Consider the following 14,570-nt stretch of genomic DNA (forward strand, 5'->3'; position numbering starts at 1 on the left):
TGTGAAACGTATTCGGTCTTTTTTTTAAAAATTAATTTTTTGTTAGAGATAAGAGCTAAAACTCGGTAAACAACTTCTTTATGTCTAGAAAATTCTATCTTGCCTTTTATTTTTTTCTCGCTGTGAAACGTATTCGGTCTTTTTTTTAAAAATTAATTTTTTGTTAGAGATAAGAGCTAAAACTCGGTAAACAACTTCTTTATGTCTAGAAAATTCTATCTTGCCTTTTATTTTTTTCTCGCTGTGAAACGTATTCGGTCTTTTTTTTAAAAATTAATTTTTTGTTAGAGATAAGAGCTAAAACTCGGTAAACAACTTCTTTATGTCTAGAAAATTCTATCTTGCCTTTTATTTTTTTCTCGCTGTGAAACGTATTCGGTCTTTTTTTTAAAAATTAATTTTTTGTTAGAGATAAGAGCTAAAACTCGGTAAACAACTTCTTTATGTCTAGAAAATTCTATCTTGCCTTTTATTTTTTTCTCGCTGTGAAACGTATTCGGTCTTTTTTTTAAAAATTAATTTTTTGTTAGAGATAAGAGCTAAAACTCGGTAAACAACTTCTTTATGTCTAGAAAATTCTATCTTGCCTTTTATTTTTTTCTCGCTGTGAAACGTATTCGGTCTTTTTTATCATGGTCCTGCTTGGTTATAGTAGTCATTTGCTTTGTTATAAATAGTTTCCTGCTTGTCTTCCTACATTGTCCATCCATCCTTGAACTTTTCCTCTTGTTTCAGGATTTGGAATAAGATTTGTTGCATCTCGTGCTACATCCCAACCTTTCTGTACAGTTTGTATAATAGGTTGTGCTTTCTCTTTAAGTATACCTAATGTACTCAAAATCTTCCTTCCAACTCCAAATACACCTCTGGCTATTGTTCCCACTGCGGGCAAAAATCTGGATGCAACTCCTGGCTAATGCGCCAAATAAACCCATTTCTTATAGGATAAAAAATGACGAATCCAAACAAGGACCCTATGTTTCTAAGGCAACAAAAAAAGCACTCATGATAAAAATCTTTAGTTAACAACAAATGCTTGGTTTATGGATATCTTGGAAAACATTCCGAGAGTTAGAACAGATGGACCACCATACTGGCTAATATTTGTCGTCAAACAACAAGATACTGTGAAGCCATACCATTACAGTCCAAAGCTATTTTAGATATCTTAGCAGCTTTGACAATATTCGTTGACAAATACCATCCAAACAAAACTGACATCTGACTGTGAAAGTTCTTTCAAATCAGATGATGTAAAAAACTATCTGCGTTCAAAAAATGTAAACCAATATTTCATTGTCGACCAAAACCATTCTGCTCTTGGTGTCATTGACGGTTGTATAAAAAATGTTAAGAGACTTAAACCAACCACAAGGTGGTGAAGCAAATGAAATGTCATATGACGACAAATATAGACACTTCTCCCAGGCAAAGATGAGACAAGTTTAAAATATTTACAATAGCCGTAAACAAAAAGGTTTGGGAAACCACTCCCCGAGAAAATGAAAACAACCCTGACTTAGAGAAAGACTATATATTTAATAATTTAGTCAAAAGAGACAAACAAGAAAGAATGCCGGGCTTCAAACTTCAGAAAGGTGACAAAGTAAAAATAGAAATACCTAAACGCGACCCATATGAAAATACTATTGACTATGACAACAATGGGAACCCGACAGGTACTCACATTCGTGTTCGTAAAAATAGAAGAAAGTATACAAGAGAATATTATGAAGTTTTAGGCAAACATGGCAAAATGTACACACTGCAAGCAGAAGATAAAACTACTATTGTCAGACCTCGTTTCAAACTTGTCAAAGTTCAAGGTGGTATACTTTCAAAGACAGTTCCTAACAAATATAAGACAACTCCTGAACGAATATGCTAAAGAAGTTGAAAATGACGACTAAGCAATTCTATACCATGCGTAAACTGTCATGTAAGGTGGCATGTATTCTTTACTTTGTCCCGTTGTTTGCGTATATCCTGAAACGCGATGTGTATGGTTTCCACTCCCTGAGTGTTACCCCAGAAACAATTTATAGCAAACTGAACGTTGTCTTTAACATCATATCTTTTACCTTTTGTCATTGCCGACCAATCCCAAATTTATGCTTATGCCAACCTGCTTGAGATGTACTTAAATCTATGTAGTGACTATGTGCAGGTAAATTTTCACTTGAAATCGTTTTACTTCCACCTGTTCCTTTGAAGAGTTTGCACAATACAAAAACCTGTCGACTATTTGAGTCCAAGTTCCAAAACCCAGAACTGTTTCTGGTCTGGTAGAGTTCATTGACGTATAAATAGAACCTATAGGATATAATGTTTGAAGCATTTCTGTCTTTAATGTTTGAAGCTCTGTTTTGTCTGCTTTCTTGTCATTAAATCTTGAGCAGTGAATTTAATATTATGTTCATCCTTCATGAATAAACATCTTTACATCTAATGTTTTTCATCGTCGTTATGTCGTCATCCGATGTTAAACCTTGTGGAAAGTAGGAGGTTTACAATATATTGCATCCCACCAGTTTCTTCAACCGTTCCTTCAATACTTTCTATAGCAACAGTTGTAAAACTTGTATGTGTATGGTTCTTGTCTGCTTTCTTTTCAAGGCTAACGTTTAAGTCTGTTATTTCAGATATAGAATGTGTATGTCCAACGGCACTTTTCCTGTTTAAGGTTTTCTGTAAGTTTGTTTATTTCAGATATAGAATGTGTATGTCCAACGGCACTTTTCCTGTTTAAGGTTCTTGTAAGTTTGTAATATTTGCAATGGTATGTGTATGTCCAACGGCACTTTTCCTGTTTAAGGTTTCTTGTAAGTCTGTTATTTCAGATATAGAATGTGTATGAGTCTTTTTAGAATATTCGTTTTCAGCTCTTGTCATTCACTTGACATTATTTGTCAACATATGTTTTGTCTGCTAGTTCAGGATGAGTATGTTCTTTTGTTGCATAAGCATTGTTAGCTCTTTCTTCTTCTTTTGCTATTGCATCGTCTACATATTCTTTGTCAGCTTTGTTGTCAACATCTGCTTTCAAAAGAAGTTCATTTATAGGTTTCTCGTTTAAAGTTCCTTTTGTTGGATTTATACAGACAGTATGGTTCTTATTGTCTTGAAACAGAAACTCATCTGTCATTGGGTTTAATGTCAGTTTTAAGTTTCCTTCTTTCAATGACTCAGATATCTTAGAATAGTTTGAAAAGTTTGTTGTGTTCTTATTTAGAGCTTGCATAATGAGTTGTCGGTTGTGTTGTATTTCTCTTATGGAAGCAATATCTTTCGACATTTTTATTCTAGATAAAATATGCTTCCAATAGAAAAAGAAAATTCAAGAGTTGCTACAACTAAACCATTAGATGAACTTTTTACAATGTCGGTCAAAAGTTTGAGACAGAGACCGTAAAGCATGAAGGCTATTCGTTTTGACTACCCATTAAGAGGCTAAGAGACCCATCTGTCACAAAAGCTATTGGCTTTCGTAGAATGAAGTTTGTGTCTGTAGAAGATAAAAGTTTTCCATTTATTGTAAGGTTTCATATAGATTATATATCTGAAGGGAAACGAAAAATGTGGGAAGAAATTGAGCTAATACAAGTTGACCTTTCATCTTCTCTACAGACTGCGTTAAAAAATATAGAAGATAAAATAAATTCATGTTATGCAAAATATGCTGATGAATATGCAAATACCGAGAGCACACTTTATGTGAGAATTGTATAGACAAACAAAATTCACAAGTGTCATTTCAAATCTACGAAGACAATCCAAAGAAAGACGAACAAATATATACAGAATTCACTGCAATGTCATGGTATTATTTGCAAAGAATGTTAAATCAGAAAGTCAAACTTCCTTTAGCAAATATTTACAGTCGATATGCAAGAGATGAACATATTTATTTAAAGATGTTTTCGACCCAGCTGCTATTATTGTTCATGCTTCATTTCTGGCGCTCAAAACTCTTTCTTATGCTTGGCAAATGACTTTTACGAAAAACCTACAAAGTTATATGAACCACCAAGTGGAAGTATTTCAGACTTTCAAGTATGGTTTACTACAGATGGAAGAAAAAGAATAATTCCATTATACCATGCGTTTTACTTAGAACTTAGTTTCATATACAACTACTATCGAACGGTAAAAATATAATTTTTTAATACGGTTGAGGTGTTGGATTTGGTTGCCAACTAGACTGTGGTGCAGGTTCAGGCTGTTGTATAACAGGAGCTTGTTCTTCTGGTTCAGGGTCTTTAGGTATAATACCAACAAACTGACCTACTTTTTACCAATATTTTTGACTCCGTTCCAAATTCCTCTTCCTACGGTTTTTATTCCATTCCATATACCTCTTCCAACATTTCGAAAGAAGTTTCCTATCTTACTGAAGAAACCCATTTTACTATATGTAAAAATCTAATGTCCGCCTAGTCTCTTACGTTCCTGTTGAGTTCCATACATTCTTTAACTGGAGCTCATACATTCTGTTTCTCCTCTGGTAGAAAACATATTCTGGGTCAACTCCTGTGTTCGCGTCATCTGCATAAAGTTGTTTATATCCCACTTCAGGGTTTGTATAAAACTCTTTCCATCTCATATTTGCATACCATGGTGGCAAACCTAACGCAGCGTCATTTGACATGGCAGTTTGCATTTGTACATCTGTTGGCACTTGACCATAGTTTGCCATTGCAGTTTGTATTCTAACTTCATTTGGAATATTCTCTGGGTTTGGTTGTCCAGGTTGCTGTGCATTCGCTAAGTTCTGTGCGTCCATTTAATATTAGATAAAAATATCTCTTACGAGTACATATGCTGAACATTTGCAGGCATTGGTTCATCTTCATATTCTCTGTACTTTTCTGCCACGTCAAAGAAATAAATGACACAATGGAAAAAACCTAAAACAAGTAGTCCTATTTCAAACCACATTTACTTACTAATAAAATTTCTTTGTTATGACACTTTCTCCAGTTTATAGGACCTCTCTCATATTCTATCTTGTCATATATAAACTCATAGTCATGTATGTCCTCTAACCATCTCATAACGGTTTCCAAACCACTTTTATCGGATGTAAAGTAAAAGCATGGATGGTTATGTATAACGTCTAAAGTTTCTAAAGAGTCTCTCAAAGTCCAGTCTACTTGGTATTGAAAATCCCATGTGTTATAGAACGGCGGGTCCACTATAAAGAAAACATTTTCCTTGTCTTTATATTTTTCATACAAATCTGTCCAATGACATCTCACAAACTCTATACCCTCAATATATTTTTCTATGTTCTGTTTGAAAACATTTGTATAGTTAAGATATAAAACTTTTGACATAAGTGTTTCAATGTCATGAACTCTTATAGAACCACTATATAATAGTCTAGCAGATATACTATCCCAGTCTATATATTCTGCTTTTTTCAAAACCTCTCTCACAATATTTTTCTTATCTAATGGTATACGTTCCATCTTACCTATAGGTATCTTTTCTTTTAACTCTTTCAATATGTTGTTTGTGTCTGGAATATGTTTGAGACGGTCCATATAGTTGTCGAAGTCATTGCATATAATCTTTGAGTCTGGGAATATTATATGACATAAATGGGATATATAGAAACTTCCACCGAACAAATCTACAAATGTTAGACCATTCGGTAGTTTCTTAAGTTCTCTCAATATAATATCTTTACATCTACTCTTATTTCCAAAGAACGGTAACGGTGGTTTTGTAAAATTCATTTATATATATATAAAAATGTTTTTTACCTGAAAAGTGACAGAAAAGTGACAAAACATGAAAACATATATAATTTGTGAAAAGCTCCTGGAAGACCCGTATATATAAGAACTTCATTTATAATAATCATCTTCAGGGCTAGAAGGCACGAAGTGCCTGGAAGCCCCACTACCTTTTTTTTTTTTTTTTTTTTTTTATTTGTATGTGATATTAAGAAAGTAGATTAAAGAACTATGTAACATCAGTTAAATTTTTCATAAAAAGTGACAATGACTCAAGAAAATCCTCCTCCAGCTGAACCAGATACAATAGAACTAATTGATCCAGTAAGTTTCTCTATTACTGGTTCCCAATATGAACTTTTTATTTCTCGATTTGATTCTTTGAATCTTGAAGAAATAAAAATCGAATATGATGAAAAAGGAATATACGTTGGATGCGATACATGCCCATTTTCATTCATATGTGGATTATTTAAACCAGATTTACACATAGATCAAGTCGAATCTTCTCAAAATGAAAAAACAATTAATATCAAGCTAAAATTCAAAGAAGAATTGCAAAGGTTGGATATACTTGATGCCAAACCATGGAAAGATCATACACCAGATCTTTTCACAATTGCAAGAGACGATTTTCCTGATCTTGACACAGCAAGGAAACTATCAAAAATCATTATCGAATCAAGATGGATCTCACCAATCTTAGATCTTGTCACATTTCATATCAAACTTTTACCATTATACGATTTATTCGTCCCAGCAATGGAATTAATCGTTGCAAAATACACACAACAACCAAAATTACTATTGGCATACATGTACTACAAAATGAACATCAATGGCGATATAATTATAGTTTATTGCAGATCAGCTAAAAATTCTAATATAATAGCCTCCAATTTACTAGGAATTTGCTTGTCGCCTCTTTCTACAATTAAATGCCATAAGAATCTCATTGCTTCTATTGGTTATTTGAAAACTTCAATTATTCATCCAGATCAAATAGCAGGAGAAGATGCAATTTACGAATTTTGTATGCTACTTTACAACGGACTCGGAATGAAGAAAGATAAAGAACTCGCACAGAAAATTTACAATAATCGTCTTCAAAATTACCAAAGAAAGCTTATAAGGTGTTCAACCAATGCTTTTAGTGCAGCATTATCTATTTTGGGATACACAACGTTAATTACTGCTGGATTATTCGCTTTTTGTTATATTTTCGACGAAAAACCATAATTATACGAGCTTACTACGAAAATTGACAAAGTATATACTATAGCTATCTGTTTGATCATAATAAACTTTTTAATTAAATTTTCAAATAATTTTTCATATTTTTTTAAATAAAAGTTTCGATTTAGAAGCCCTTATATTTTGTAAAGTGGATTCTGTTGCATATAAATGCTCAATGATCATCAGAATTTAACATTTATGAGCATTTTATATACATATTTTGATTAAGGACTGCAGTTGTGGAGATCGGGTATTCTAATGACCCACATGTAGTGCGTGTATAATTGAATTCAGTTCAAAAAAATTTTAATATTTCAAATAAAAAACAAAATTTATACGGAAATTATTATTGAATTTATGCGATCATTTAAAATTCCAAGTATTTTTATCAAATTAGAATAAATTTTACACCCCAAAATAAAAATCCCATACCCCAAAAATAAACAATTTTTTTTTCAAAGAATGAAAGCGCATTCGCCACAGGATGAAGTATATGGACCACTTAGCATTCCAGCCTATTGCTGGCCCATTATAGATACTCCTGAATTCCAGAGAATGCGTCATATTCCTCAATTAGGAACAACATCGTGGATTTATCCAGCTGCAACACACTCTCGCTTCGAACATTCATTGGGTGTTGCACACCTAGCTCAACAGTTCATGACACATCTTAAAATAAACCAACCAGAGTTAAATATTAAAGAAGAATGGGAGCATGCAGTCGTTATTGCAGGTTTATGCCATGATATCGGTCACGGACCATGGAGTCACTGCTTTGAAGCTGTTGCTCATTTATTTGACCCAACTTGGGATCATGAAGATAATTCTGTTCGTATTTTAGAAAATATGATCGACAAATACAAACTTCCTCTTCCCAGATACATCTACGAGGCAGCCTGCAACTTTATTCGAGGCGAGCCTTACGAAAACTTCCCAGTTTGGACTTCCCAAATTATTGCGAACCATGTTACAGATATTGACCTCGACAAGCTCGACTTCATCTCGCCCGCCGATATGAAAGAAATTCCTTTCAGCCAGATTCGATACAGAAAGGCTCATTTTCAACTGTAGAATAACTCAAGGCGAATTAACCTACAGAAAATCAGAAACGACCACAATCGAAAGGTATTCTTTAACAGAATCGATATGCACAGGCGCGTCTACCAGCATCGAGTAAATCAAGCTCTTTCTCTTATGATTACGGATATGCTCAAGGAAGCGGAACCGCACTTGGAATATCAACGTCACTCAATGACCCGAACGAATTCATCAAATTCGATTGCAGATCTCTTATATCTCATAGAACGAGGAAACTGCGGAAAGAAGCTCAGAAAATAGCCAACGACATTATTACTCGAAAATTCTACAAATGCATTGGTGAAATTAAAGTTCATCCAACAAATAAGGATGGAATTCAATATTCCCAACGCCCGTCAAATTCTATCGAAGAAGACATCGCAGAATACTCTAACGAGCACGGTAAAGGCTGAATCGCTTCGCGTTTGCAAGCTGAACTTCAGATACGGCTTGGATAATGAACATCCACTTCTTAAGGCGGATTTATACAAATGACAGAAATAACATGATTAAACTTGATAAGAGCGAAATCAGCTGCATTATTCCAGCTTATTTCAAAGAAACTGCTATGATGGCGTTTGTTACTGATCCTTCCCTCATAGGTGTGGCCAAGAAGGCCTTCGAAGCATTGAAAGATGCAAAGGCCTTGTTTAAAATCGAAATAAACTATAATTTTTGTATTTTCAAAAAAACACATGATTTTTATATCAATTTGAATAATGTATCGTTATCATATTGATCTTTTTCTACTCTTTCTTAAAATCACCTCAGAATATTTTCAAAATCAATTTTATTATAAAATTATGGCTTGAATCTCTAATTACGGATTACGCTGAAGATGGTAATGTTACCATAAACAATTCACATCACATTCTTCCCAAAGTTTTCAAGTAGTAGGATATGATGGGTTTGTGACTTTTTTTGTAAACGTAAAGATTCATACAATATCGAGCGATTTTGTATCATTTTTTTAAACATATGAAGTAAAAAATGTATGATCTTACGGTTTTTATTCTTACGTTTTTGAATAAATCAAGATTTAAAAAATTTTCAAAAATTGTAAGACATTTACACTCAAAAAAAAAAAAAAAAAAAAAAAAAAAAAAAAAAAAGGTAGTGGGGCTTCCAGGCACTCTGTGCCTTCTAGCCCTGAAGATGTTTAGTATAATTGAAGTTTTATTCGGAAAATTGTTAGTCTTCGGGTGTGAATTCGGAGGACTCTTCTTGATTGAGTCTTTGGTTCATCTTCTTGAGTAGAGTCTTCTTCTTCAACATCAAAGCCATCTGGTATCGAACTGAATGTATGAAAGCCAAATGTTGTATGTGTTTTCCAATTGGCTTTCAAACTTGAGATACATTCCATGCATGAGTGTTATTTCAGTTTCAACGTAGAGTTGCTGACGTGGCTTGAAACATGCATGAGAATTGGTCTCCAAATTCGTCCTTGAAAAATTTGCAGTAGCAACATAAACTGAGATAGAGTCTCCTTCTTCAATGTCTTCTGCTTGGTTAACGAAATGAATAGCAATTTTGCGTACTTGAATTGTGTTGTTGTCTGAGTAAAATAATGGTTTGAACTTGGGGTTGAGTGAGCTAAGACATTGCCATTTTGCTGTTTCTTGTCCGTACTCACGTTTTTCTTCGTCATCCTGATATCCATAACTCTTTAATTTTGAATTCGACCCAAAACTGTTCGACTTTTTTTGCAGCTTTGGGTGGAAGACTTCAATAAGCTGACATATAGTTCTGTCAACCATTATCTTTGTAATTGTTGGAAAATAGTTGACAATTGTGTCACCTAATTCGAATGGGTCAGTGTTTCTTTTTGTAGTTTGGTAAAGCTCTCAAGAACTTTGTTGAGTTGTTCACAATATTCTTTGTTAAAAGTTGCAGCAACTCTTTCTTCTGGCTTTGAATTGAAGTATTCTTCAGACAATCTGAGTAGTATTTGCGTAGTTCAGCGTTGCTTGTGTTCTTTGTAATACGGAGCTCGTTTGGTATTGTTTTGGTAGTGAAAGTGGCTTTGGATGAGCGAATTGCAGGACAAAATTGAATTTGAATTGTCTGTTCTGCTTGGAGAATGTGTAGATGCTGCAGTTTGATATTGAGGCTCTAAACCTGTGGGTGCTGAAAGTTTGCAAGCAATTTCTTCAGGTGAATTTGGAGCGAACACGCTAGCGAATGCCATTAGACAAAAAATAAACTGTTTTTTTCGGACTACTCATAGAAAAGTTTGAAATAAACCGTTTTTACCAACGGAGACCCCCTCTATTTTTTATTTTATTTAATAGTTACCGTTGGAAAACGTTCCATCTCAAATATTGAATGAACTATACCGTTTTTTGTTTTCTATATATACTTTTTTGTCCAACGGTAAAACTTTTTACACAACGGTTTTTGAGAGTCGTCGCTATTGACTTTTTTTGTAGAGCACTCAAAATAGTATAACTTTGTCCGGACAAGTAAGGGTCTATCGTCGCTACAGGAAAAGTTACAGGCGTTCCAAGGAAGTATACTTTGAGAAGCCTTTTTCCTTATAGAATGAGATAGGACGGTTATTTTACAAAACTGACAACACTTTGACCGAGTAGTTTTTTGTGCTGAAACAAAAGTGTCATATAAACATCTGTCAAAAACCGTTTTTTACTTCACTTAAAATGCCACGTAAGCTACGTAAGAATATACGTAAAGGAAGAGAAGCATTGAAACATCCAATAGTAAAACTAACACCACAACAACAGTTGCAACAACAAATTATGAATGACCCACTATGTTGCAACAAATGTCAAGCAACCCTATGCTTTTAAACCGAGTTATTGTGCACAGAGTGGAGGTTTAAGAGCGGCACTTTAGCGAAAATGGCAGGCTATGGTGGAGCTGCAGACGGAACAGCAATAACCCTCAAAGTCAAATGAATTTGAGTTCACTCAAAAATCAAATAACAGATGTCAAAAAGTCAAACATAGACATACAGAAGCAAATAAGTGAAAACGAAAAAGAAACTAGAATATGACAGACACACAAAGAAACTCAATGAGTTAAACGTAGAGAAAAAGAAGAAAAAGAACAACTGAAAGAACTAAGTACAGAGGAATATGCAAAAAAAGTGCAGAAAAAGCAGCAGAAGTAGCAAAAATGGAACAAGATGTTGTAAATTTGAAAAACCATACTACTAATATAAAGTACTGAAAGATGAAGAGAATAACAAAAGCCCTGAAGACATTATGTGTAGCGATGATAAAAAAAAAGAAGTTGAAGCAAATGTAAGGCAGAAAAACTTTTACAGTTGCAAAACCAAACCGTACAGTATGAAAACTTAGCACAAGAAAGTAAAAATAACGACGCAGCCATGCAAAAGGCAATGAAAAGCGCAGAAATATATAAAAAGCTAACAATGACTGGTTAGATGCCCAAGCCAACGCTAAAGCAGCCCAGCTTATAGGGTCAATAAGGACAAAAATACAAGCGGATGAAGATAGTTCAAATGAAGCTTTAACAAATGCTGACTTTAAGAAACGCTTTCGAAGCTCTTCATAGTAAGGTGAAACAAGTGAACGACTTCTCATCTGGAAAGAAACTGAAGTCTGAAGGTTTCGACAAAGAGTTAAGAGAAGTAGCAACAAAATATGACGAAAATAACAGATGCAGCAACGAGACAGGCAGTTCAAAGTGCCTATGACGCCGTTAGAGCAACTGTTGTGGAAAGTCAAGAAAAAGAGTTACAACAGACCAAAACAGACCTAGTAAATGCTTTCTTAAGAACGAAAAGTCAGGTAGGCACTTACGCTGCAGATGGAACATATGTGCCAGCTGGTGGAACTTATATACCACCAAACCTCCAGAGAAAGCACCTGCACCAGGACTACCTAGAAACATTTACATCGTCACATGGACACAGACACAGGCATGCACCAAAACCAACACAACAACCAACACAAACAACCAACACAACAACCAGCACAACAACCACCTCCACAACCAGCACAACAACCAACAGTTCAAAACCCTGCACAACAACAACCACAAACAGAGCAAGGACATAAAAAGAAGTAGAGAACAAGGAAACAGAATTCTTAAAAATGCTTAAAGAAGAGTGTGGTTCCAGATACTGTTGACTTTAGTGACAGATATAAAGAAGCTATTGGAAAGTTCAAGGATGGAAATACTGACCCGAACCTATTTAGCTTTATGGCTCAGCACCAAAACGATATAATCTCAAACCTGGAAAATACAAGTCGCTAAGGATATGATTTAATAGCATATCATCCAAATGACATGGATGAATTTACTCGAGATATTTGATGTCAGAGCTAAATGACAATTCAACTTTCGTCATGAAACGCGTAAAAAATAGAGACGGAACGAAAGAACAAAGCTTATGAATGCGGATGACGTAGATAGGGAAATTGTTAAAAACGGTCTCGGATATATGAAATGCCAGCAGATGAGTACAAGAACTCCACAGGAAGAAATAGTTCAGATACAACCAGACATGGAAGAAATAGTTCAGCAACAACAGCTAGAAGAGCCTGAAGGAAACGAACAAGTCACTCCTTTGGAAACTAACTTCACAGAACTAATGAAGATTTGGAACAGCCGAAAAATCTTGACCCTCAACAAGAGCATGAGGTGAATGGAATCTTTCCAAGAGTCTAAGAAAGTTCGGCTGACATAGTAGAAGAATATCGAAAAATGTTTGCCGACATACAAAAGAACTCCAACACCAGATATGAAAAATATTCAGCATAGAATGGAAGAACTGAAAAAAATGTACACAAATACAACAACCCTTTTACTTACGAGCATTTAACGTTCAATCTTCGGATGAACTCGTGAAAATAAAAGGTTAAATTTCAAGAAAAACATATAGAAATGAAACATTGTTTAAAGTTCATTCAGAACCTAACCAAGATGGAAACAAACCTACTTTTGTTTCTGCAGACGATGGAACTACAATGAGATGGGGTCATAAAGCTAACCCGGATAGGTGTTCATAAACTTACAACCTCAATTCCAAGAAGTTGTAGACGCAATGGAAGTCAATGGTGAACCAGATATAGCTGGTATTTTAAGCGCGGCTTTAATGCCATGAAAGATATGAAACATGCAGATATTTTGGACCAGTATGAAATGAACATGGCTGATGGAAATATAACACCTGACGTTCTAGAACATTTATCTCAAAGAACTACACAGAACCATAGAGATGGTATATTTGGTGAAGAGTTTAGAAAGAAAGTTAGGGAGAGCGAAGAAGAGAACCTATTGTACATGACCTTGCAAACGAAATTTACAAAATGTCATAAAAACTTACTTTGCAGACAATGAACTGAGAAGGGATGAATATTTAAGAAAACTCAAATGGACAGTACCAAATGAAATGTTAGTATTGAAAAACATGTTCCTTGACAAAATAAAACCAACTACAGAAATAAATGACGCAAGACTGAAAGATTGGGTAAAAGCTTCCATTCACAAAAGATATAGTTGAACAGAAAGAAAACCAGAATGGCTACAAAAACATATATTTGGAAACGAGCAATATTCCATATGGACAGGCACTGTTTGAAGAGCTTGAACCGGAAACTCAGGAAAGAGTCATGCAAACAATACGCGAAGACTCAAATACAGACTATGACAACTCTTTCTAGGATATAGGTTACCTGAAGATGGGCGACCAGAGCCAAAAGCAAAAAGGACATGGGAAATTTGCAACATACTAGATGAACAAAATGCAAAGATGCAACAACTCAAGCAGAGGGCAATGAAGAAAAAGAAGAGTTAAAAACTCAGTCAGGAAGAAAGTAAAGCTTGGTCCACGTGGGTTCTATTATGTATATAAATCCAACTATTCTATATTTTTACCCATATGAAATGTACGCCGCTCAGAATATAACGCCAACAGTTTTGGATGCTATGAATGGAAATGTTTCCGAATGGTATAACGATGCGACAATGCCATTAGAAGGTCAGAAATAGTTCCTGGAACTTACGAATATACAACTGCTGTTCTTATGGAAACGTAGGTGAGTTTGGAGAAGGTTTCTACAACAGTAGATATTGCATGCGACAGGTTTCATATATTTCTATTGACAACTCTTTCTTATACGTGGAACAAGACATTGAAATAAAACCTTCTGCCAAGTTGTCTGACAAGAAAGTTGCAATGGAATTTTCTATGTCGGATACCAATATGCTCCAGAAGTTTTCATGGGATATAAGATATATTCTAACTCTGACTTAGTTCAAACAGTAACATGGGCAAACTATGAATGGTTCGCTTTGAGAAACTCAGTACAACCACAAGCTAGAGAACAAACAGACCAGTATGCAACTATTGAGAAAATAAGAAGACTTGACCCTAACGTTCCAGGAGTTTATGTTAACCTTTCTGGACAAACTGCAGCAGCAGTAACCAAAGTAAAACTGAAACTTAGAGTTCCTTTGTCATCTTTCCTCATCTTCAGGTTTTTAAGATACTTGCCAAACTGGGCAGGAAAAATTTCTATCGAACTT

General features: G+C 34.7%; 2 protein-coding genes and 2 pseudogenes across 4 annotated transcripts, besides 2 other annotated features; 1 reads left to right on the top strand and 3 right to left on the bottom strand.

The window, feature by feature from the left end:
• The first annotated feature begins 814 nt into the window (after positions 1-814).
• Positions 815-3,046: a mobile genetic element.
• On the bottom strand, positions 2,028-2,903 carry TVAGG3_0871110 (annotated as a pseudogene). The gene has a single exon. A coding segment is annotated over exon 1 (876 nt).
• A 1,424-nt stretch (positions 3,047-4,470) lies between the features above and the next one.
• On the bottom strand, positions 4,471-4,783 carry TVAGG3_0871120 (uncharacterized protein; the record flags this gene model as incomplete). Its single annotated transcript, XM_051250048.1, has 1 exon — positions 4,471-4,783. A coding segment is annotated over one exon (313 nt), but the record flags the coding sequence as incomplete, so codon positions are not given.
• A 941-nt stretch (positions 4,784-5,724) lies between these two features.
• On the top strand, positions 5,725-7,148 carry TVAGG3_0871130 (uncharacterized protein; the record flags this gene model as incomplete). The annotated part of the gene is made up of 1 exon (XM_001312672.1): positions 6,009-6,980. One exon carries the CDS (start codon positions 6,009-6,011, stop codon positions 6,978-6,980), a length of 972 nt encoding a protein of 323 aa, XP_001312673.1.
• Positions 7,149-9,136: 1,988 nt separating this feature from the next.
• Positions 9,137-14,570: part of a mobile genetic element that runs on past the window's edge.
• TVAGG3_0871150 lies at positions 9,246-9,718 on the bottom strand (annotated as a pseudogene). Its single transcript has one exon. A coding segment is annotated over exon 1 (473 nt).

Source organism: Trichomonas vaginalis, chromosome VI, assembly GCF_026262505.1.
Source record: "Trichomonas vaginalis G3 chromosome VI, whole genome shotgun sequence".
In the NCBI taxonomy this organism is placed as follows: domain Eukaryota; phylum Parabasalia; order Trichomonadida; family Trichomonadidae; genus Trichomonas; species Trichomonas vaginalis.